The 25,422-nt window shown below is 36.2% G+C and overlaps 1 protein-coding gene across 1 annotated transcript in view; it reads right to left on the reverse strand.

Annotated features, from left to right (window-relative positions):
- The window catches only part of LOC105447200 (dynein heavy chain 3, axonemal-like), an 87,235-nt gene that overhangs the window by 9,713 nt on the left and 52,100 nt on the right, over positions 1–25,422 (reverse strand). Inside the window, exons 59-66 of the mRNA XM_031000301.1 lie at positions 23,373–23,533; positions 22,563–22,734; positions 21,989–22,114; positions 20,737–20,914; positions 16,452–16,528; positions 15,385–15,678; positions 14,844–14,981; positions 557–817 (exon numbers count right to left, since the gene is read on the reverse strand). Coding sequence (XP_030856161.1) covers positions 557–817; positions 14,844–14,981; positions 15,385–15,678; positions 16,452–16,528; positions 20,737–20,914; positions 21,989–22,114; positions 22,563–22,734; positions 23,373–23,533 — 1,407 coding nt within the window. The remainder of the gene's footprint in view (positions 1–556; positions 818–14,843; positions 14,982–15,384; positions 15,679–16,451; positions 16,529–20,736; positions 20,915–21,988; positions 22,115–22,562; positions 22,735–23,372; positions 23,534–25,422) is intronic.

A 25,422-nucleotide genomic window follows, 5' to 3' on the forward strand; every position in this document is an offset into this window, starting at 1 on the left:
ATGAATGTCTGTCTTCAAAACGCAAAATTAAACAAATGGGATTTAAGGTTAATTGCTCTTAAAAGATGTTGAAGAATCAGAGTTCTTCAGCTCTTGTGGAAGTGAATTCCACAGGGCTGGTCCGGCATGAGCAAAAGCTCGTTCCCCCCAAGATTTCTTTGAAAGCGGTGTAGAAGACCAGAGTTGGAGGATCGGAGGGTACGTGTGGGTTGGTAGAGGTGAACTAAAGACTGGTTGTATTCAGGAGCTGTTCTGTTCATGGTTTGATGAACTAAAAGGATTTTGAAAATTATACATTCTCTTACAGGCAACCAATGGAGATTTTTGTAAGATAGGTTTAATGTGACTATGTTTGCTTGACAGAGAAATGATGCGTGCAGCTGCGTTTTGTAGTTTTTGTAACTGTGCAATTTGTGAATTTGGTAAATTATAAAGTAAACTGTTGCCGAAATCCAAACATGAAGAAATAAGTGAGTGAACAAGTTTCTCTGTTGCCGAACGAGTCAGATATTTCCGTATGAAGCCAATAAAATTTAAGAATTAAAATCCTGCATACCTCTGGGTGTGGCATCAGAGGAAGACTCTTGATGTACTCCGTGTATGATTCGTGAGGACCAGAAGGTGGACAGCGATAGTTGCCACTCTCTGAGAAGCTGTACCCTTCCTCCTTAACAATCTGATCATTGTAGAAGATTGCCAGAAGACTGATTAACAGACGACGGTCGTGGTAGTCCGTCACTCGACCACCGTAGTTACACTCTCCGGTGAGATAGGTCAAGGCTTCTAATGGGATTACGTCATAGTCATTCAGAAACATCTGTTTGGATGGACAAGAGATCATTTATGTCAACTTCATAAAATGATTAGTGTACCTTTTTTTAAATCATCAAGATGCTTTCAATGAAATCACTTTTGAAAGAAATTTAATAATTTCCTTTTTTTGTTGGAAATATGCAATGAAAGATCATCAATCCCAATTGCTTTTCACTAGATAGTAGATACTTTATATTATGTTCAACAGCAATATTGCATAAAAAACTATGACTCATCAGCATCTACTATATGGTTTATATCTTTACTAGTTGCACAATTCAGTTAAAGCCTGGGATCTAACCCCCCAAAAAAAAAAAAAAAAATAAAAATAAAATAAATAAATAAATAAATTAAAAAAAAAAAAAAAAAAAAAAAAAAAAAAATAATAATAATAATAATAATAATAATTTAAAAAAAATGTATATATATATATATATATATATATATATATATATATATATATATATTTATTTATATTTAAAAAAATAATAATAATAAAAAGTAACAAAATAAATAAATACATAAATAAATAAATATAAATAAAGGGGACCTGCATAGAATTTCAAGTAGATAAAAAAAATACCCAAAAGTACCACAAAAATGTAAATAAGAAAAAAATAAAGAAAACTAGATGGAACTTCGACTGCGTGCAGTCGAAAATGATGCCTCCGTCATAGAGCAATTTTACAAACCAAAACAGAAGAAATTTTTCAAATTCAAGTTCAATTGTAATCCATTAACAGGTTCTCAGAATATCGTGATTACAAGCAATTTCTCATATACATATATGACCCTAAAATCTACTCAGTTCATTGGCTCTGCAAGATGTCCTGAGTTAAATAGTAATCCATCTGTCAGTTCTAATGAGAATGCGTTCATAAGCTATTTTTGCATACATAATGAGCCCATGACCTTTGACCTTTGACCTCATGACCCAAGAATCTACTCAGTTCATTGGCTCTGCAAGATACATACATGATCTAAGTTTGGCAGGAATCCATCAATCTGTTCTAATGATAATGCGATCACAAGCTATTTTTGCATGCATAATGAGACGCATGACCTTTGGCCTTGACCTCATGACCCCGAAATCTAATCAATTTATCGGCTCTGCAAGTAACATACATGACTTAAGTTTGGCAGGAAACCATCAATCGGTTCTTGAGATAACGCGATCACGAGCTGTATTTGCATACAAAATGAGCCCTGTGACCTTTGACCTCGTGACCCAAAAATCTAATAAGTTCATTGGCTCTGCAAGATACATACATGATCAAAGTTTGGCAGGAATCCATCAATCGGTTCTTGAGATAACGCGATCACGAGCTGCTTTTGCATACATAATGAGCCCTGTGACCTTTGACCTTTGACCTCGTGACCCAAAAATCTAATCAGTTCATTGGCTCTGCAAGATACATACATGATCAAAGTTTGGCAGGAATCCATCAAATGGTTCTTCAGATAACGCGATCACGAGCTGTTTTTGCATACATAATGAGCCCTGTGACCTCTGACCTTTGACCTCGTGACCCCAAAATCTAATCAGTTCATCGGCTCTGCAAGATACATACATGACCAAAGTTTGGCAGGAATCCATCAATCGGTTCTTCAGATAACGTGATCACGAGAACGGAACATACGGACGTAGGTACGGACGGACGGACGGTACTACTCACGACAGTATGCTTGTGAGATTTTTGTCTTGTGTGTCTGAAAAAAGGGGTATCTTGTGTGTCTTTTCATTTTTTCCTTCTAAAGACTACTTGTGTGTCTTAATTCCCAACTTCTTGTGTGTTTGTCTAAAACTAAATGAAAATGCATCTTGTGTGTTTGTCTAAAACTAAATGAAAATGCATCTTGTGTGTTTTTTAATACAATATGTGTTGAGACTGGTTTCTAAAATTAAAATTAAGGCTTGCATGCCCAAAAGACATTATTGTCTACCTCTATCCAAGTCAGGAAAATTAAGGCTTGTGTCCCGCAAAAACACATCATTTATCCGCCTAAGTCGTGAAAATTGAGGCTTGTGTGGCAGAAAAGACGATCAGCTACCCTGTCCAAGTCAAGAAAATTAAGGCTTGTGTGCCTAAAAAACTTGATGTCCAAAAACTATTTATTTCTGCGTCTTTGGACCTCACAACTGAACAGTGTGACTTCTGAATGACCAAAAAATTGATTTATCTTTTTTCCTCATTGAATAGAAACATCACACACTTATAATACAGGTAATGCAATAATATTCCAATGCTGTGGAGGAACCAATGAAAAGCCAAGGAGCTTGTCATAATGTATTGCATACAATGCTATATATCATTTTTTTTAAAGTCAAGATAAAATTACTTCCATCTAAAAAGAATTAAAACTATTTATGTGACCATTGATCTCACTACGAACTGCTTGTGATAATTTAATCCTAAAAAGACTTGTTCCATGTGTCTTTAGAATTCACTACATGTCACCAAGTATTAAATGTATAAAAAAACACCATATCACTATAAACCGCACACAACAACAGAAATGCAATTTAATAACACTTGAAGTAACAATTACAAGTAACACTTTTATCAACATTTTCCTTGTCTAATTCAAACATTACAAAATATGGATAACATGAGCAGCTGAAGTGAGCATGGGCTAAAGAGATGAGAGGAAAGATACAGCAAAATTTTACAAAAAACTATTACGGTATAACAATTTTCAGAATACTGCTCCAGATGCCTATAAATAACTGGTTGTCACTTAAACACTGTAAGTATATACACATTAACAAGTCACTTTTTATATTTGGTTGGAAGATACAGTCTGCTAATATCTATTGGCTGGCAAAGTTGCGAGTAAATTCATCGGCAATAACCACTGGCTTTCTGTACATTGGATGAATTTAAACTTTGAAATTCATAAACTATGAGGATATTCCAAATATCAAACTTCATTAATATTTTCCAATTCTACATCAAAATTCACTTTAAAGGGAAAGTCCACCCTGAAATTAAGTTAGTTTTAATAGGAGTAGAAAAATGAGAGAAACAAGTCAGTGAAAGTTTGAGCAAATTCCGATTAAAAATAAGGAAGTTAGGATTTTTTAAGTTGTGATCAATCAAACACAAATTGGCAACTCTATGACGTATCATGCGAGCTCAACTTCCATTTGCTTAGTACTAAAAAAATCTAAATTTTTCATTTTCCCTCAAGAAAAATTTCAACCATACATGCACCCTAAATATAATAATTGCAAATATGTTTCTATACTCCCCCTGCAAGGAACAAATATATATTCCGTCATCAATAACGAAGAAAACATGATTTTATGGAATATTATGCACAAAGCAAATGAAGGAGAGCTCGTATAATAAGTCACAGAGTTGCCAATTTGTATTTGATTGATCACAACTTCAATAATTCATAACTTTCTTATTTTCATTCAGAATTTGCTCAAACTTTCACTCACCTGATTTTCTTATTATTCTGCCTCTATCGAAACAAACTTATTTTGGGGGTGGACTTTCCCTTTAAATGCAGATATCCATTAAAATTCTCAAAATCACTTTGCCGTTGGATTTTCAAAAAGAAGTATTAACAAAACAAAATTATATCACCTAAACTTGACGACTGCTAATATCTATTGGCTGGCAAAGTTGCGAGTATATTCATCGACAATAAGCACTGGCTTTCTGTACATTGGATGAATTTAAACTTTGAAATTCATGAACTATGAGGAGATTCCAAATATCAAAATTCATTAAGATTTCCAAATTCCACATCAAAATTCACTTTAAATGCAGATATCCATTACAATTCTCAAAATCACTTTGCCAATGGATTTTCAAAGAGGAGTATTGACAAAACAAAATTATATCACCTAAACTTGACGACTGCTAATATCTATTGGCTGGCAAAGTTGCGAGTATATTCATCTACAATAAGCACTGGCTTTCTGTACATTGGATGAATTTAAACTTTGAAATTCATGAACTATGAGGAGATTCCAAATATCAAAATTCATTAAGATTTCCCAATTCCACATCAAAATTCACTTTAAATGCAGATATCCATTAAAATTCTCAAAATCACTTTGCCGATGGGTTTTCAAAGAGGAGTATTGACAAAACAAAATTATATCACCTAAACTTGACGACTGCTAATATCTATTGGCTGGCAAAGTTGCGAGTATATTCATCTACAATAAGCACTGGCTTTCTGTACATTGGATGAATTTAAACTTTGAAATTCATGAACTATGAGGAGATTCCAAATATCAAAATTCATTAAGATTTCCCAATTCCACATCAAAATTCACTTTAAATGCAGATATCCATTAAAATTCTCAAAATCACTTTGCCGATGGGTTTTCAAAGAGGAGTATTGACAAAACAAAATTATATCACCTAAACTTGACGACTGCTAATATCTATTGGCTGGCAAAGTTGCGAGTACACTGTATATTCATCGACAATAAGCACTTGGGTTTCTGTACATTGGATGAATTTAAACTTTGAAATTCATAAACTATGAGGAGATTCCAAATATCAAAATTCATTAAGATTTCCCAATTCCACATCAAAATTCACTTTAAATTCAGATATCCACTAAAATTCTCAAAATCACTTTGCCAATGGACTTTCAAAGAGGAGTATTGACAAAAAGAATATGTCACGTAACTATGAAGAATTTTTATTTCTTCAGAGGCAAAGTTGAGTATTTCATTATTTGCTAATGGAATACGTTTTACACATATCTGGAACTTTAAAGGTACTATGACCCATTTGCAGGCCCCAAAAATGAAAAGGTTAAATTCCAACAGCATTTGAAAGACAATATTAATTTAGAACTTTCCGAAAAAAAAAGGGGGCTTGAAAATGTCTTTAAGTGGGAAAATAACGACTATTAGTTATTGAATCGACTAAAAGATGAAGTTGAGTTCTGGTTTTGCGATTGCATTGTGAAAGAAACGGTGTGGAATCGACCAGAAAAGGTTGATCATCTAGCATATATAAGAATTTGTGTGTATTGCAAGGTTCTGGAATCATCAAAATGATAAGAAATTTGGCCAAGTCTTGGTAAAGTTACAAACACTGTACACAGAAAGATGTATATGTGACTACACAACCACGTGGCGTAAAAAGGCTATTCCCCCGAGTTTTACGATGTTACATGACATATTTAGAATATGAAGGCATAATACGAAATCGGGGTCGTTATTCATGAGGGTCCCTATTCATAATATTACAAAAGGGTCGGTATTCATAACACAGAAAGAGGGTCGCTATTTATAATACAAAATGAGGGTTGCTATTCATAATACGAAATGAGTGTCGCTATTCATAATAGGAGTAGAGGGTTGCTAGTCGTAATACGAAATAAAGGTCGATATTCATAATACGAAATGAGGGTCGCTATTCATAATAGAAGTAGAGGGTCGCTATTCATAATACGAAATGAGGGTCGCTATTCATAAAAAGAAATGAGGGTCGTTATTCATAATAGGAGTAGAGGGTTGCTATTCTTAATACGAAATGAGGGTCGCTATTCATAATAGGAGAAGAGGGTCGCTATTCATAATAGGAGTAGAGGGTCGCTATTCATAATAGGAGTAGAGGGTCGTTATTCATAATAGGAAGAAGAGGGTCGCTATTCATAAGGGTCATTATTCATAATCGATGAAGAGGGTCGCTATTCATAATAGGAGAAGAGGGTCGCTATTTATAATAGGAGTAGAGGGTCGCTATTCATAATAGAAGAAGAGGGTCGCTATTCATAATAGGAGTAGAGGATCGCTATTGTCCGATATCAACATTCCCCGTTTTTAAGTTATACATATTTTTGACATTTTCATCGGGGGGGGGGGGGGGGGGGTTGAAGCCTCTTGCCCGAAAAGGTAATTTTCTAGTTCACAATTCGGCTAGTGAGCGAAATGAGCGAGCAAAAATATGAGCATAATATGTATTTTGTGAAAGTGCTGATTTGTTGTATCATTCTCGACTCATATTTCTTGTTTGAATTGAGTTCCCCCTCCCCCTCCTGCGCAAAGCGCGTAAGCTCTGACCTTTCATAATTTCATTAAATTATTAGAGAAAGAAGACGATTCATTGTACCATTCTCGACCCTTTTTCCTTGTCTGAATTTGGTACCCCCTCCCCCTCCGGCGCGAAGCGCGGAAGCTTTGACCTTTCATTGTTTAATGCAATTATTGGAGAAAGAATATGATTTGTTGTTCCATTCTCGACTCTTAATCCTTGTCTGAATTCAGTTTCCCCCCTCCCGCGCGAAACGTGGAAGCTTTGATGTTTCATTAAATTATTAGAGAAAGAAGAGGATTTGTTGTACCATTCTCGATTATTAATTCTTGTCTGAATTCAGTTCCCACCCCCCTCCCCTCTCTTGCGCAAAGTGCGTAAGCTTTGACCTTTCATAGTTTAATGAAATTATTAGAGAAAGAAGACGATTCGTTGTTCCATTCTCGACTCTGGCTACGCGCCTGCTTTAAAGGGAAAATGAAACAATCATGATTGTGATAGCACACAATAATGTTAGTAGAAATAGTAAAGAACAAAAATTATTGCAACAACCATGGATAAATCATGGCCGGGAGCGTGGGCCGGGTGTCATATCATAGTTTTGTGTTATTGGGCGAGGGGGCGTAGCGACCAAGTGAGATTTTGCAAAGTTGAATGCTGACATTATGCACTCTAGGAAATCCCTAAGCCCAATTTGTACGTTCTTTCCGCTATATATCTTTCTAGCTATATTTCTAAATTTTCTGGCGGACGTGTCCTCCTATCGGGCCCAGGATCGCCGCCCCTGTCCATGATTACTACCAACATGAGCTCAAATACAAGCTCAAGCGAGTTTATATGAGCTGAGGCCAAATGAAGAGCAAAATAAGAGTTGTGAAGCGGCCCCCCTACCGTTAATTACAAAATTGACTTTACAGCGCAGGGGCTGTTTTAACGTTTAACTTTGATTCCGTGGCTCGAAAGTTACTGTCACTAAGCGCCATTTCCTTGTCTTTCCATCTTTCTCACCCGACTCTCCCCCCCCCCCCCCCCCCCCCACTCAGTGTTATCTAGGGTACGTGTACGCATTTCCCTCTGTTTGAAAGCACCCCTCTATATCTCCGGTGTGTAAAGTCAGTACGGGCCGGATTTTTGTGTATTACGGGCCAGACTTTCTGCCCTGCGCGTATCCCTGCGTGTATCTGACGCAAAGGCAATCTGAATGTAATCGAGAAGGCTCACTCGACTCCAACTTTAATTTATCTTTAATATAAGGAGTAAAGCATAATTTGTTGATTAACGTTCTATTAGATCTTCTTCAATGTTGTATAAAACAAATAATGAATGTTTTTCATTCGTTTAATAGTGCGATATATTTTCATTCGTTGAAAGATTAACATTAATTCTATTCAACTCATGAAAATATTTGTACTATTGAACTCATAACCATTCATTATTTGTATAATAATCCATGCCTGTCAAAGTCATGAAATTAATTAAAGGTATTACAAAGTTTTGGGAAATTTTGGAAAATGGGTGGATAGTGAATCTTTACAATTTTGATATATTTGGATGCCCCTGTGGATGTGGATGTATTAAAAGCACTAGTAATTTTAACCCTTAAAACACATCTGCTTTCAAGAAAAATTGAATATTAAGATTTACCGGTGCTCCCGGTAAATTTTGATAAATTTCAAATAGCTCCTACGGCCGTACAATGGTAGATGCGACCATGAACATCTCAGAATATGTAGTTGTATATAATTTCCGAACGGGAATAGCTTTTCAGTCGATTATAGTCAAGAAACATTGTTTTATAGCTTAATTAATATCTTGACCTTGAGAAGGAGCTATACAACATAAAGTGTTTATTATTTACAATTTCATAACTTTCGAGTCGATTTCGACCGCGACAACAATCAGTGAATATTGTAGGATCGCATATGCTTCCAATATGTTCATTTGAACCAAATTCACGACCACATACCAAAACTTTGTATTGCAATTTAAGGCTTGTGTAGCAGGATGATACCAAATCATCTATACCTGTCAAAGTCACAAAAAGTAAAGTTTGTGTGCAAAAAAAATACATCATAATCATCATCTACCCTAATTGTCCCAGTCAAGACAATTAAGGCTTGTGTGCCAAAAAGACATTATTATCTACCCCTGTCCAAGTCAAGAAAATTAAGGCTTATGTGGCATAAAAAAACATTACATGTATTATATACCTCTGTCCAAGTCATGAAAATTAAGGCTTGTGTGTCAGAAAGATATTGTCATCTACCCCAGTCCAAGTCAAGAAAATTAAGGCTTGTGTGGCATAAAAACATTACTCGATTATGTACCTGAACCACTGTCCAAGTCAAGAAAATTAGGGCTTGTGTGGCAGAAAGGCATTATTATCTACCCCAGTCCAAGTCAAGAAAATAATGGGCTTGTGTGGCAGAAAGACATTACATGTATTATATACCTCTGTCCAAGTCATGAAAATTAAGGCTTGTGTGGCAGAAAGACATTATTATCTACTCCAGTCCAAGTCAAGAAAATTAAGGCTTGTGTGGCAGAAAAACATTATTGTCTACCCCAGTCCAAGTCAAGAAATTTAAGGCTTGTGTGGCATAAAAACATTACTCGATTATATACCTGAACCACTGTCCAAGTCAAGAAAATTAGGGCTTGTGTGGCAGAAAGGCATTATTATCTACCCCTGTCCAAGTCAAGAAAATTAGGGCTTGTGTGGCAGAAAGACATTATTGCCTACCCCTGTCCAAGTCAAGAAAATTAAGGCTTGTGTGACAGAAAGACATTATCATCTACCCCTGTCCAAGTCAAGAAAATTAAGGCTTGTGTGGCAGAAAGACATTATTGTCTACCCCTGTCCAAGTCCAGAAAATTAGGGCTTGTGTGGCATAAAAAAAACATTACATGTATTATATACCTCTGTCCAAGTCATGAAAATTAAGGCTTGTGTGTCAGAAAGATATTGTCATCTACCCCAGTCCAAGTCAAGAAAATTAAGGCTTGTGTGGCAGAAAAACATTATTGTCTACCCCAGTCCAAGTCAAGAAATTTAAGGCTTGTGTGGCATAAAAACATTACTCGATTATATACCTGAACCACTGTCCAAGTCAAGAAAATTAGGGCTTGTGTGGCAGAAAGGCATTATTATCTACCCCAGTCCAAGTCAAGAAAATAATGGGCTTGTGTGGCAGAAAGACATTACATGTATTATATACCTCTGTCCAAGTCATGAAAATTAAGGCTTGTGTGGCAGAAAGACATTATTGTCCCCCTGTCCAAGTCAAGAAAATTAAGGCTTGTGTGACAGAAAGACATTATTGCCTACCCCTGTCCAAGTCAAGAAAATTAAGGCTTGTGTGGCATAAAAACATTATTGTCTACTCCAGTCCAAGTCAAGAAAATTAAGGCTTGTGTGGCAGAAAGACATTATTGTCTACTCCAGTCCAAGTCAAGAAAATTAAGGCTTGTGTGGCATAAAAACATTACATGTATTATATACCCCTGTCCAAGTCAAGAAAATTAAGGCTTGTGTGACAGAAAGACATTATTATCTACCCCTGTCCAAGTCAAGAAAATTAAGGCTTGTGTGGCAGAAAGACATTATTATCTACCCCTGTCCAAGTCAAGAAAATTAAGGCTTGTGTGGCAGAAAGACATTACATGTATTATATACCTCTGTCCAAGTCATGAAAATTAAGGCTTGTGTGGCAGAAAGACATTATTATCTACTCCAGTCCAAGTCAAGAAAATTAAGGCTTGTGTGACAGAAAGACATTATTATCTACTTCTGTCCAAGTCAAGAAAATTAAGGCTTGTGTGGCAGAAAGACATTATTGTCTACCCCAGTCCAAGTCAAGAAAATTAAGGCTTGTGTGACAGAAAGACATTATTAACTACTCCAGTCCAAGTCAAGAAAATTAAGGCTTGTGTGGCAGAAAGACATTATTGTCTACCCCTGTCCAAGTCAAGAAAATTAAGGCTTGTGTGGCAGAAACACATTATTATCTACCCCTGTCCAAGTCATGAAAATGAAGGCTTGTGTGGCAGAAAGACATTATTATCTACCCCTGTCCAAGTCATGAAAATTAAGGCTTGTGTGGCAGAAAGACATTATTGTCTACCCCTGTCCAAGTCAAGAAGACTAACCCTTGTGTGGCATAAAAACATTACATGTATTATATACCTGTACCACTGTCCAAGTCAAGAAAATTAGGGCTTGTGTGGCAGAAAGACATTATTGTCTACCCCAGTCCAAGTCAAGAAAATAATGGGCTTGTGTGGCAGAAAGACATTACATGTATTATATACCTCTGTCCAAGTCATGAAAATTAAGGCTTGTGTGGCAGAAAGACATTATTATCTACTCCAGTCCAAGTCAAGAAAATTAAGGCTTGTGTGACAGAAAGACATTATTATCTACCCCTGTCCAAGTCCAGAAAATTAGGGCTTGTGTGGCATAAAAAAAAAATTACATGTATTATATGCCTCTGTCCAAGTCATGAAAATTAAGGCTTGTGTGTCAGAAAGATATTGTCATCTACCCCAGTCCAAGTCAAGAAAATTAAGGCTTGTGTGACAGAAAGACATTATTGTCTACCCCTGTCCAAGTCCAGAAAATTAAGGCTTGTGTGACAGAAAGACATTATTATCTACCCCTGTCCAAGTCCAGAAAATTAAGGCTTGTGTGGCAGAAAGACATTATTGTCTACCCCTGTCCAAGTCCAGAAAATTAGGGCTTGTGTGGCATAAAAAAAACATTACATGTATTATATACCTCTGTCCAAGTCATGAAAATTAAGGCTTGTGTGGCAGAAAGACCTTATTAACTACTCCAGTCCAAGTCAAGAAAATTAAGGCTTGTGTGGCAGAAAGACATTATTATCTACTCCAGTCCAAGTCAAGAAAATTAAGGCTTGTGTGACAGAAAGACATTATTATCTACCCCTGTCCAAGTCCAGAAAATTAAGGCTTGTGTGGCAGAAAGACATTATTGTCTACCCCTGTCCAAGTCCAGAAAATTAGGGCTTGTGTGGCAGATAGACATTACATGTATTATATACCTCTGTCCAAGTCATGAAAATTAAGGCTTGTGTGGCAGAAAGACATTATTAACTACTCCAGTCCAAGTCAAGAAAATTAAGGCTTGTGTGTCAGAAAGACATTATTGTCTACCCCAGTCCAAGTCAAGAAAATTAAGGCTTGTGTGGCATAAAAACATTACTCGATTATATACCTGAACCACTGTCCAAGTCAAGAAACTTAGGGCTTGTGTAGCAGAAAGGCATTATTATCTACCCCAGTCCAAGTCAAGAAAATAATGGGCTTGTGTGGCAGAAAGACATTACATGTATTATATACCTCTGTCCAAGTCATGAAAATTGAGGCTTGTGTGGCAGAAAGACATTATTAACTACTCCAGTCCAAGTCAAGAAAATTAAGGCTTGTGTGTCAGAAAGACATTATTATCTTCCCGTGTCCAAGTCAAGAAAATTAGGGCTTGTGTGGCAGAAAGACATTACATGCATTATATACCTCTGTCCAAGTCATGAAAATTAAGGCTTGTGTGGCAGAACGACATTATTGTCTACCCCTGTCCAAGTCAAGAAAATTAAGGCTTGTGTGGCAGAAACACATTATTGTCTACCCCTGTCCAAGTCAAGAAAATTAGGGCTTGTGTGGCTGAAACACATTATTATCTATCCCAGTCCAAGTCATGAAAATTAAGGCTTGTGTGGCAGAAAGACATTATTGTCTACCCCTGTCCAAGTCAAGAAAATAGAGGCTTGTGTGGCAGAAAGACATTATTATCTACCCCAGTCCAAGTCAAGAAAATTAAGGCTTGTATGTCAGAAAGACATTATTATCTTCCCCTGTCCAAGTCAAGAAAATTAGGGCTTGTGTGGCAGAAAGACATTACATGTATTATATACCTCTGTCCAAGTCATGAAAATTAAGGCTAGTGTGGCAGAACGACATGTATTATATACCTCTGTCCAAGTCATGAAAATTAAGGCTTGTGTGGCAGAAAGACATTATTATCTACTCCAGTCCAAGTCAAGAAAATTAAGGCTTGTGTGACAGAAAGACATTATTGTCTACCCCTGTCCAAGTCCAGAAAATTAAGGCTTGGGTGGCAGAAAGACATTATTGTCTACCCCTGTTCAAGTCCAGAAAATTAGGGCTTGTGTGGCATAAAAAAAACATTACATGTATTATATACCTCTGTCCAAGTCATGAAAATTAAGGCTTGTGTGTCAGAAAGATATTGTCATCTACCCCAGTCCAAGTCAAGAAAATTAAGGCTTGTGTGGCAGAAAAACATTATTGTCTACCCCAGTCCAAGTCAAGAAAATTAAGGCTTGTGTGGCATAAAAACATTACTCAATTATATACCTGAACCACTGTCCAAGTCAAGAAAATTAGGGCTTGTGTGGCAGAAAGGCATTATTATCTACCCCAGTCCAAGTCAAGAAAATAATGGGCTTGTGTGGCAGAAAGACATTACATGTATTATATACCTCTGTCCAAGTCATGAAAATTAAGGCTTGTGTGGCAGAAAGACATTATTAACTACTCCAGTCCAAGTCAAGAAAATTAAGGCTTGTGTGTCAGAAAGACATTATTGTCTACCCCAGTCCAAGTCAAGAAAATTAAGGCTTGTGTGGCATAAAAACATTACTCGATTATATACCTGAACCACTGTCCAAGTCAAGAAACTTAGGGCTTGTGTAGCAGAAAGGCATTATTATCTACCCCAGTCCAAGTCAAGAAAATAATGGGCTTGTGTGGCAGAAAGACATTACATGTATTATATACCTCTGTCCAAGTCATGAAAATTGAGGCTTGTGTGGCAGAAAGACATTATTAACTACTCCAGTCCAAGTCAAGAAAATTAAGGCTTGTGTGTCAGAAAGACATTATTATCTTCCCGTGTCCAAGTCAAGAAAATTAGGGCTTGTGTGGCAGAAAGACATTACATGCATTATATACCTCTGTCCAAGTCATGAAAATTAAGGCTTGTGTGGCAGAACGACATTATTGTCTACCCCTGTCCAAGTCAAGAAAATTAAGGCTTGTGTGGCAGAAACACATTATTGTCTACCCCTGTCCAAGTCAAGAAAATTAGGGCTTGTGTGGCTGAAACACATTATTATCTACCCCAGTCCAAGTCATGAAAATTAAGGCTTGTGTGGCAGAAAGACATTATTGTCTACCCCTGTCCAAGTCAAGAAAATAGAGGCTTGTGTGGCAGAAAGACATTATTATCTACCCCAGTCCAAGTCAAGAAAATTAAGGCTTGTGTGTCAGAAAGACATTATTATCTTCCCCTGTCCAAGTCAAGAAAATTAGGGCTTGTGTGGCAGAAAGACATTACATGTATTATATACCTCTGTCCAAGTCATGAAAATTAAGGCTAGTGTGGCAGAACGACATTATTGTCTATCCCTGTCCAATTCAAGAAAATTAAGGCTTGTGTGGCATAAAAAAACATTACATGTATTATGTACACTGCACACACAAAACCATCCACCCATGACACACACACACACACACAGAGCCATACACTGCCTACTACTTTGCTTACAAATACTACACACTAACAAGTCACACACACAAGTACTGCAGATGCGCATAGTACCTAGCTACCTGGATGTCAACTGTAGATGGCACTATTCCGTTTTGCTACTTGGACACAACCCCTCTCTAAAATTTGGACATTTATTTTGGTCTTTTTTTGGGAGAAACTTTTCTTGTGTGACTAAATCTTAGTTGATTAGAAATGACATGTCAGACATCTTAGACACTGAATATGATAGTTTTCTTGTGTGGCTAGACACACAAGTCTAAAGTGACACACAAGGATATCTCATACGTAAAACTAAACACACAAGCATACCATCGCAAACTCGTCAAGTACAGATGGACGGACAACCGAAAACATAATGCCCCGGATAATTCGTAACGGAGGCATATAAAAGAAAAAAACATCCAGGATGATTTAGGTAAGCTTACCTGCTGTTGTCTAACACTAATCCTAAGATCTGATTCGTTGAACTCATACGGTGTGTTCCAACCAAGAGGTCCAAACTGCCTTCTCTCTTGAACCAAGGCATGGAAGAAACAAAGGCTGAACAGTAGCTTCTTCCATAACTGTAAAAGAAAACATCATACAAATTTGTTACTATCAACTCATGTTCAATAGATTTTGATATTAGCTTCATCAAGTTCGCATGCATCAAACTACTGCCATTTTCTTGTCTCCTCCCTTTTTTTTATTTGTGTCATCTACTGCTCCTACTACCTGCTTTTTTCGTACAATTAAATTGTAATTGCAATTGTTTTAACACACTTTGAAACTCCTCCATCACTTCTCTAGTATATATACCTGACACAAGCACATCTAAATATTCTAGTCAGATAACAAAAACTCTCAGATAATAAAAATAATATTATGGATGGATGAAAAAAAGTTCCTAGCTGACCTGGTTAATCTAATCATATCTCATCCTAATCTATAATTATCTACAGAAAAAATGAAAAAAATAATATTTACGTCTGGTTTGGTGCATCCATTGAAAAACTCTGGATCTGATATAGGATCATTAAGGTAAGACCTAAGCAGGTTAGCCCTGAGACCCTTGGGAGGTTCATTGGTCATCTTGATGCCATTCTGGAGGATGGAGACAGGGAAGGTCGGGGTCGGGTAGCTGGTCAGCCACAGACGGAAGGAAGGACGGGTCTTCTCGCTGTCCGTGATCAACTCCTCGCAGATCTTCTCTAGGGTTGGTAACCATGACAACGCCAAGTGACAGTTCTGAAGCACTACCCAGGTACCATGCTCTACAGCCTGGAGAGGATCAAATCAAAGATGAGGATTGATACATCACAACCACAATGAGACATCTTCAGTATTACAATGTAATGTGCCAAAGAGGTTATATTCATTCCATGTTTCTGAAAGGAAGATTCATGTCTCTTCCATACTACATAGAAATACAGGTACAGATAAATGTAATAGAAAAGGAAACATTAAAGACAAAGATGAGTTCTAGTCATGCCATTGCATTGTGAAAGAAAAGGTGTGGAATGGATCAGAAAAAAGTTGATCATGTAGCATGTAAGTATTGGTGTGTACTGCAAGGTTCTGGAGTCATCAAAATCATAATAAATTTGGCCCAGTCTTGGTAAAGTAACAAGCACTGTACACAGAAAGATGTATATTAGACTACCTACACAAATGGTGTCAGGGCTACTTACCTTGATTTCCTTATCTTTCTATGCTCATTTTTCAGTCAGTCAGTATACATTTTCTACCAAAAATTTTTGGCAAATGACATTTATTTGTAATCTTGAACATTCAGTGTAAGTTTTGTTTGATTCTGTGAGAATTCATTTTCTTTCTTTTACCATAACTCAAGTTTATCTTTAAGTTTATAAAATCTATAAATGTATTTCATGTAAATAACAACTGCTGTTCTTTAAATATTAAAGAAAAAATTCACCTATTTAAAAATCAATATACTGTACCGACTTATTGAGAATGAAGTATAGCATTGTGTTATTATTTGTTTAGTAAAGTATGTCTATCCAAGTAAATCTCCTTCAGAATATCTATCTTACCTCATTGATCATCTTGGCAGCAATAGGACCTTGCCCTTGTCCGAGGGATACAGTCGCCATACCATTACCTCCCATACCTAGATAGAGAAAACATTCAAATTGCTTTAGTATGCATACAGCTACCCCTCATTCAGCTATCTCTCATACATCGACATATCAACATATCGTCCTTGTTTTCACGAAGTGACGGTAGTGAGGAAAATCGTAACGCAAAGTGAATGCAATTTTTTTTCACTACCGTCACTTCGTGAAAACAGCGACGATATATAAATTATTCCACCTGTCTTCATGTGTGTACAAACATGTTTTGATTTATCTTCTAATACTTTTCCCTTTTTCCTACACCAATAACATACATGTTAAAAAAGTATTAAATTCTGCTCTGACTGTAATGTTGATGTTGAATATTCTATATATAATATTCCATTCTAAAAAAGATAAAAGGATTACAAACTCCCCCTCCCTCTTTTTTCAGTTTTCTCTCTTAATTTCATTATTTTAAAAAACCTGTATATGAAAACACATTCAAAAGTATAATTAAAGTTAAAGCCCCATATTAAAATGAAAAAAGTAACTACAACTAGGTATAAATAAACATCAAAATGTTTAAATGAAAACATATTGGTCTACTGCTATCGTATTAAACACACATAACAAGTAAACTTTAACATTTTATCTAAACTAATGTTAGTAACCCGATCACACTGCCAGAAAATAAGTACCGGTACATTAACTTGGTAAGAACACACTTGTAGCACTAGCGTGTGCAAGCATGGGTCAAACTACCATGCAATTAGTATCTCCCACACACACACACACACATCTTGTTACGATACACTATGGATAAAGATGATGAACAACGTTAGTGCACACAGGGATTAAAATCGTTATTGGTGCAATATATCTAGCGTTAGTTCTCCATTAATAATCATCACATGCAACAACATGCAGCTTGATTGAAGCCTGCCTGAAGAATATGCGTGTACAAAAAGTTAAGTGATAATCTGCATTCTGCCAGAATAAAGCTGTAAGAAAAATAAAACCAAAGTATACTGCTGATGTGATAAATGAGTCAAAAGAGAAATTAGAAACAAAATGAATTATAAAATGTAAACTTGTTTGGTCATCAAGAGGATACGAAGCCTGCCGTAGAAATGCACAATGTGAAGTATACAAAACTAGAAATGGAAAAGAGAAAATGAATAGAAACTCCTGCATTAGATGAAAAGAATAATGAGTATATAGACTTATACAAACAAATATACGATCTGTGATGTTGAATGATTAAATTTTAAATGGGTTCATCTCTTCAAGCTTATGCACAAGTTTTTGTTTTTGTTTTTTCTTTATATTGTTTGTAGTTGTGACCTTGATTAATTATGATTCAGTAATCATCAAGAAATATAAAACAAACAGAACTGAAAATATTTTTTCAAGAAATCTAAATATCTTCACTTTAATGGGAACAAATGTGGTTAATTGAAGAAGAAAAAATCAATAGAATGCTCGGAAAACAAATATTTGTATATTCCCTCACATGTGTCATAACAATACTTTGATGTGCTTTGATAAAATTGGGAAGAAGATTTATGCATATATGTATTTTATAACTTTATATAATACTGTTGCCATGGAAAAGGTGGGATGTTTTGCTTAATAACCACACTGGTAATATTACTTTTGCGTGTAGATGGGCATTGTTTAGAAAATATAGCATACTTTCAGATTGCCTAGTTGTGTTAAATTCAATACTGTTTGAATTTAATCCAGAGTATACTTTTATTTTGTTTGAATTTATTCAAATCAAATACAATACTTTACATAAGGACATCATATGATAACATTGAACAAAGATAAAGACGAAATAATCATATGCAGAAACAAGTAAACATGCAAATACATAAGAGCAGGAAATATCAACTCAATGATGACAGAAATGTGATCAATGATCTCAATAAAGTTGCTTTGCAAGGTAAGCTGACTCAAAAGTGTTCCACAAATTCAAGAAGGAATAGACCCCAAGTAGAAATGAACAAGTTGAATAGAACATATGAGGGTAGATAGGATGAAGGTACGTGGGAGGAAAGGTTGTGCATGACATACTACTGAGAGATCGGACGAGAGATGATCGGAAGATCTTGGATTTTCTTCGGTGACGATTCCTGTCGGCGAGGTACTCTAATCCAGCAGCTTCTACAGGATTATAGGGATCATCCTCTGTCCGCATCTCACCATCTCCAAGATCAGAAGCAACAAGGTGTGGCTCATCCTCCTTACTCTCAGACAGGTGATAGGGTGGGATTGGGGAAGGGGTGCCGTGCAGGGGTGTGTTTGGGGAAGGGGTTGCAAGATGGGGTGAGTTTGGGAATGTGGTGGTGTCCACGAGGGGTGTGTTGCTTTGGTAATTGGGAGGATGTACAGGATTGGGGTTGCTTGGTGAAGGGGTATCAATGTTTTGTTCAGCGTCAGAGTCAAAGACACTGTCTGCTTCAGGAATAGCTGAAAGGACACGTCTATCAGGGATACTGATATTGACCAGATCATCTTCTACAAGCTCAAAGCTTTCATCTTGGGGTCACCATGAAGGTTAGAAGGGTGCAGCAACTTGTGTTTTTTGCCCTTATTAGTGTGAGATACATGGAGCGGCCGATTTTGATGGGTCAGCGCATGCTCTAGATTCTCTGTACTACCATCTCTAAGCTGCTCTGATGTTTCATGAAGTAAAGAAGATGTATCTCCTCCACCCTCTGTCATCTCTTCTTCTCCACCCTCATCACCTTCGTTCATTGAATCAAGAAGAGTAGACGCATCTGGTGTCTTCCTGTGAGCAAGCAGCTCAAGACTGCTCGTTGCGCGACTCATGTTGGATTTGACAGACATGGAGTCTTGTTTTGGTGGCTTCAGGAAACCTGTTTATTAACACACAGTCATCATCAAACACATATATATAGTGGCATGCATCAAATAAATAAATCATAAAGATTTAGTTCATCTACTTAATGTAAAACCAGAAATTTGTACAAAATAAACAACAACCACTTACGCAACACAAATCTTTCAATAATTTTGTGAAGCTCTTCAATTATTTGGGGGCATGAAACCTTTGCACATCTAGACCACTCACCAATTTTTCAAAGTTTCTTACATGCAAAGGTTTCTGGTTTTACAGCAGTCTGCATCCACGCATGCCTAAACCATAAGACCTATATCATGACATACATCAAATGACTAAATGAGTGAAATATGGTTTGATTTGTATTTTGTGTATATAATGATTACTAATACATGTCATGTATTATTGTTGCAAATCTGCAAGTGTCAAACAACTCATTTCAAATTGTTAGAAGCTGCTTGGCATATTTGTCATCTCTGTCAACTTTGACTTTAACACTTCCTGGCAAGAACTCTTTCCTCTTTGCATCCCATATTGAAACATATCAACCCTTTGCGTACGGGAACCAGGTGGCTAATGTATTAAGCCTCAGGGAATTAATGAATTCAGTAGTCAATAGATTAACATTACTGCATCTCCTAAATCACTCAATATGAAATTCAATACTTAACTTCATAGTATCAAACAGCTCTTCAGCCTTTCCGTATCTTGTATTGAAACAGGACCCACTGTTAATATTTTAGTTACAGCATGCACCATGAAAAACACATGCCCTCCAAATATAACATGCACACACCACACAAGAGATACCTACAATTATCTAGTACCAACAAATCAAAACCATTAACAAGATCATACGTTACTAAATTTGATGTCAGTATCAAAAATAGAATTAAAATGTTCAGTTCTGTTTAGTTGCTACTGTTTAAGGCTAATCATTATTATATACATTAGTTGTGTGCATCTACCAAATTCTGTGTTGTGAATAGGGTAATTAAAAAGATTTGGAAATGTTGATTAAGAAACATAAATACTGAGGTACATAAATATTCTTAATGCATATCTTATGTCAAGATACAAAGACATTGTTTATAAATTGAAAAATAACATTTTGTAATGAAAAAAGAAGATAATAAGTGATTTATGGCCATTTTTAGGTATCGGTGGCCATCTTGGAAGCCATCTTGAGAATAACATCTTTCTGAACCTTCCATTTTTGTATACTTTTAGTATGTTATTCCTGAGGTTGAATACTACTAGAAACTGTTGAAAACCTTTTGTTGCAATTTTGGGGGGACAAACCATATTTTGACCCGACTAAAACCAGATTGAATTCATATCTGTCTTAAATATACCTCAAAATGATGCAATTGGTATCATTTGAGATCCTACCTTTTTCCACAGCAAACTTCATGAGAACGTTCATAGGATCAGCTCCAGGGGAAAGCACAAAGATGAGAGGAGTGAAGTAGGAGGAGTCGACATAGCTCTTAGCAAGGTCAAAGGTCGGAGGTTCGATGTAGGCTTGACCCATCGCCTTGATGATGAAGTTTTGGACAGCTGGTACCATCTGGTAATGAAAATGATGAATAGAGCGTGTGACATCAACATGTCAAATTATTGCTGCTGATAAATACATGTCTGATTATTATCTCACAGCTTCTTGAAGTGTCGTGGGTTCGAACCCCGGCCGCGTCATACCAAAAGACGTTAAAAGATGGGAGTTGTTGCTACCTTGTTTGGCGTTCAACAATAAGGGATAGAGCAACGTCGATCTGGCGCTGCTCAGTGGCTGCCGGGCTCACGATCAATTGGGCAAAAAGAATTTCCGTTTCGGTTTAATAAAATTTGGAGTGGACTATTAGGCTATTATTATTATTATTTATTATTATTACATAGTTAACATTGTGCTGATGCTATATATGCCAAGCTGATATCAATAACTGATCTTTGCAAATATGTTTACAGGAGAGTGTCAATTAATTCTTGGATATTAGAATAGTTTATGATTCTACTTATTAGACTAAACTTGATACAACTGAGTGTGATCATGTGATCATGAGAGTGGAAATGGTGTACATTGTGCATGAATGAATCTGATGAAGCGTTGGTCACAACCGATCGTGCGTGTTTTTAGTCCGTACGGTTTTTGGGAAGGCCACGGCCCCCACGTTTTTCTGAGAACGTAGGGAGCTAGGAGTGGCAAAGGGTGTAGAGGTCAGTGGGGAGTACCGGCAACACATGTCACACGCACTGGGGGGGGGGGGTGAATCGGTAGCCCGAACGCAGCCCGAATGCAGCGAAAGTTCCTCGTGCACTAATAGTGCTACGGTGTGTCTACGTGCTCCCAAATCCGTACGGAGGCAGTAATCACCACGTACGGATACCCAAATTTTGCCCACGTTTTTGCACGTAGACAGCACGCACTTGCAAGTACGGCGGGTTGTGACCACCGCATTACCGGGGTAATAATTTCTGCTTAGAGATGGTACTTTGTATTTAAGCGCTATGTAAATCCAGATTATCATCTTCATCATCATCATCATCATTATCGTTAATGTCATTATTATCATTATATATATGTTTATTTATACAAATTCAGCGATGAGGTCCAGTGAGCAATACTAGAACAGTGTTAACTTACTTTATCTGGTCTGATTATACGCAGGACGATAAGTTTCTCCATCTCATTTAGTGAAAGGTCCCAAGGTTCAGGTATCTTATCGGTGTGAGGTGATGGTGAGTCATACAGCTTCTTCCATTCTAAGATCTGGAAAAATACACATCCAAAAGACAATTTCAACCATAGGTGAATTCTCAGTGATATTGTAGCACCCAGCCTGTAGTAAATTAAATCATGATTTTTGGTATTGATGCCTATTGTTCAGCACTTTTGCAACTATTTTTCTTCTTGTGGTAATCTAAAATGTTTCTTACAAGCATATTATAAGACAGATGGGTTGATAATGACGTATACGTCATTGACTTCTTCATGCATTCATACAATGGATAACCTAATACAGAGTTAAAAACAAAATTATAATCATGCTACTCCACATTTTCCTTGTAAAGAATTGCAATATGTGCCACAACAACATCACAGCTCATACATGTACATGTATAAAAACTATATTTCTTTCAGAATAATATACAATACATATTTCCCTTCTCCTACGAACACAAGTCAATAAGTTGTTCACTTTACAAGTATTACTTACATTACTCCTGAAATTGAGCATGAAATCATCGAATGCGTCAAGCTGTGAGACTCTGACGACCTCCGCCCATGACTTGTCCGACAGCCAATTAGGAGCAGGGTTAGGGAATGGATTCTCTAAAGCCACACCCCCAGTGAGAAGGAACCTCCATTCTCTATCGTCAATCTCTCCTCTGAAAACAAAATGAAAGGAGTTCAATATCAGATACGGACTCTCAAGAAAAGCATTATCATTATAGATACTTTACCATTATATTCTCATTTATTATCAAATAATATGTCCATTTGGCATTGCAGTGCTCTACTTTCTTCAATTTAATTCAATAATTTTTTTAATTTCTATTCCAGCAAATATATCAAAAATACATAGATAAATACATGAAACATATGAGTGTAAAAAAAATATACAGTATAATAGAGAACAAAATTAAAAAACACTATAATGGGAATAAGGATGGCCATAAAAAAATCATGTGTAGGCTACCAACGCAAGAAGAAAAAAAAATGTGGTAAACTGTACTTCAAAACTTGTGTAGCAAACAAATCAAGAAGTGACAGAATACTTTCAGCTTGAGATCCTTGAAACACTGATCACTGCTGCTTCCCTTCTATCCTCATAGTGCATACATGCAGTATGTGATTGGATGTATGATGCACTCATTAAATAATAGTTTCTCCATTACTGCACAGCATATACATGTACCATACATATTTACAATCCATCTATACATTGAAGGTCACAAACTTCTTCAGAGGTAACAAATCATTCTGAACAGATAGTGATATTAATGAAACACAACAACGTTCTTACCTGCCCTTGGCAATGCCAATACAGAGTATGAATGAAAAGAGCAGCTTATCCGTCTCAAACAATGATCGGCATACGTTCTGATAGATGCTATATGTGAAGTGATCATTGAGGCTCTTGATACGTCTCTCAAGGTCATTAGACGGCTCACTCAGACTGATGGACTGTAAGAAATAGTTAGCAGCATTCAATTAGAAATTCTGGCATTTAACTTGTGACAATAGTGGACTACCAAGTATGACAGACATCATAAACTATATACATAAGGTTTTATACTATCTACATGTAATATCTAACCAGAATAAAGTCATCATCTTGCAATCCTACTGCACTTTAAGTTAAGCACTGTAAAATGGTTGCCAACAATTTCCTCTTTTTTCCCCTTCTGTTCATAAAAGATATAGGCAATTTCTATTTTCTTTTTTATATGAACATTTCTTGAGTATATGAATACTACATGAAATAACTAACAATAACATAGTCTGATCTACCATCTCCTAGGACTGTCAAGAATTCAACCAGAATATAGTCACCATTCTTCACAATCCCATCAGATGATCCCTCAATGTATACACATAAAACTGTAACATTAATTTTTATCTTGATGTGCAGCAATAAATACCATCATTTAGTACAGCAAACATTTTAGTACATTATAAAATGGTTAGTAGTCCTATTGCACCAAGGCCCTTGGTTTCAAACAACAAGGCTATACACATAATATTAATGAGATTGTGAAATTACTTCTTGGTTATAACAATACATTCAATAAATATGGCAAAGTCTCATATAATATTCCATAAATGTTGTAAAATGCAAGTTTAAAATTGATCTTCTTTCATTCATTTAGTAAACATATCAAGATGAGGCAACTAATACATCAGTTTCAGGCAGTAGAGTATATTATGGTGCCAAGTGTCTGTGCAAGGCCATTAAGGGAAAAGGTGTAATTCTGACTTCCACATTCTGCTTGAAAATGAGAAATATGAATAAAAGAGAAGCAACCAAGCCCCCCACCCCCTCCCCCCCCCCCCCAAAAAAAAGAAGAAGATAATAATAATAATATTAATAATAATGATAATAATAATAATAATAATAATAATAATAATAATAATAAAACATAAAACATAAAATTAAAAAATTAAAAAAAATAAATGAATAAAAAAAGTGCCATACAACAAGGTTCTGAAGAAGAAAAAAAAGCAAATACAAATATTGTGCTAAAAATTGTGCAGTGAGTGCTGTTTCGGCCAGTGAGTTTGCTGTATGCTTCAATATGACATCTCAGAATGTGTGTTAAAAGGTAAAATATTATTTATTTCTTAAAATAAGAAATAGATATGTTGCCCCTTTTCTTAAGCCAAATGTGGTATATAAGGCATACCTATCATGAAATCAGTAATTGTGGTATTCACATTAAACAAAAGTGATTACATAGATAAATATTTATCAAATCAAGGACTGCTCAACAAAATCTACTACACAGTTCCATTTTTAGTAATGCATACAAACTTATACCATGTGTCATTTCCAAACAGTAAATTACTTCATGGTGTTAAAGCAATCAAAACGTCTTTTAATGTCACTGCGTTACACACAAAAAGGATGTATTATCCTTCACCATCAAGAGTGCTGACAAAACATATTCAACAACAAATAAAAGCTTGATTAGTGCAACAAAAACAAAAAAAAACCCCAGCATGTCTGCCACCTCATGAAGTCCGTCACATTGCATAGTGAGCACCGAAAACTCCTTCCCTTCACCTCAACACACTCTACATGGAAACACAAGACTTACTGGAATCTCCGCTAGCATTTCTGGTGTCATTCCTTTTGTGTCATAGACAGACTGAGCGGCGATTATGAGAAGTGAAGAAATGTCATATACATCATCAATTCATTCATCATATACGGTACTTAATTAATTATTGACAAATTCATGTGATGTGATTTAAAGATGCAGCATATACATATGTATGACCAAATCTATTTATGTGTTCAAGATAGAGTAATATTTCATTATTTGAAAAGGATTATAACTATGAGAAAGAAT

Source organism: Strongylocentrotus purpuratus, unplaced genomic scaffold, assembly GCF_000002235.5.
Source record: "Strongylocentrotus purpuratus isolate Spur 01 unplaced genomic scaffold, Spur_5.0 spur5_scaffold_6, whole genome shotgun sequence".
Lineage (NCBI taxonomy): Eukaryota > Metazoa > Echinodermata > Echinoidea > Camarodonta > Strongylocentrotidae > Strongylocentrotus > Strongylocentrotus purpuratus.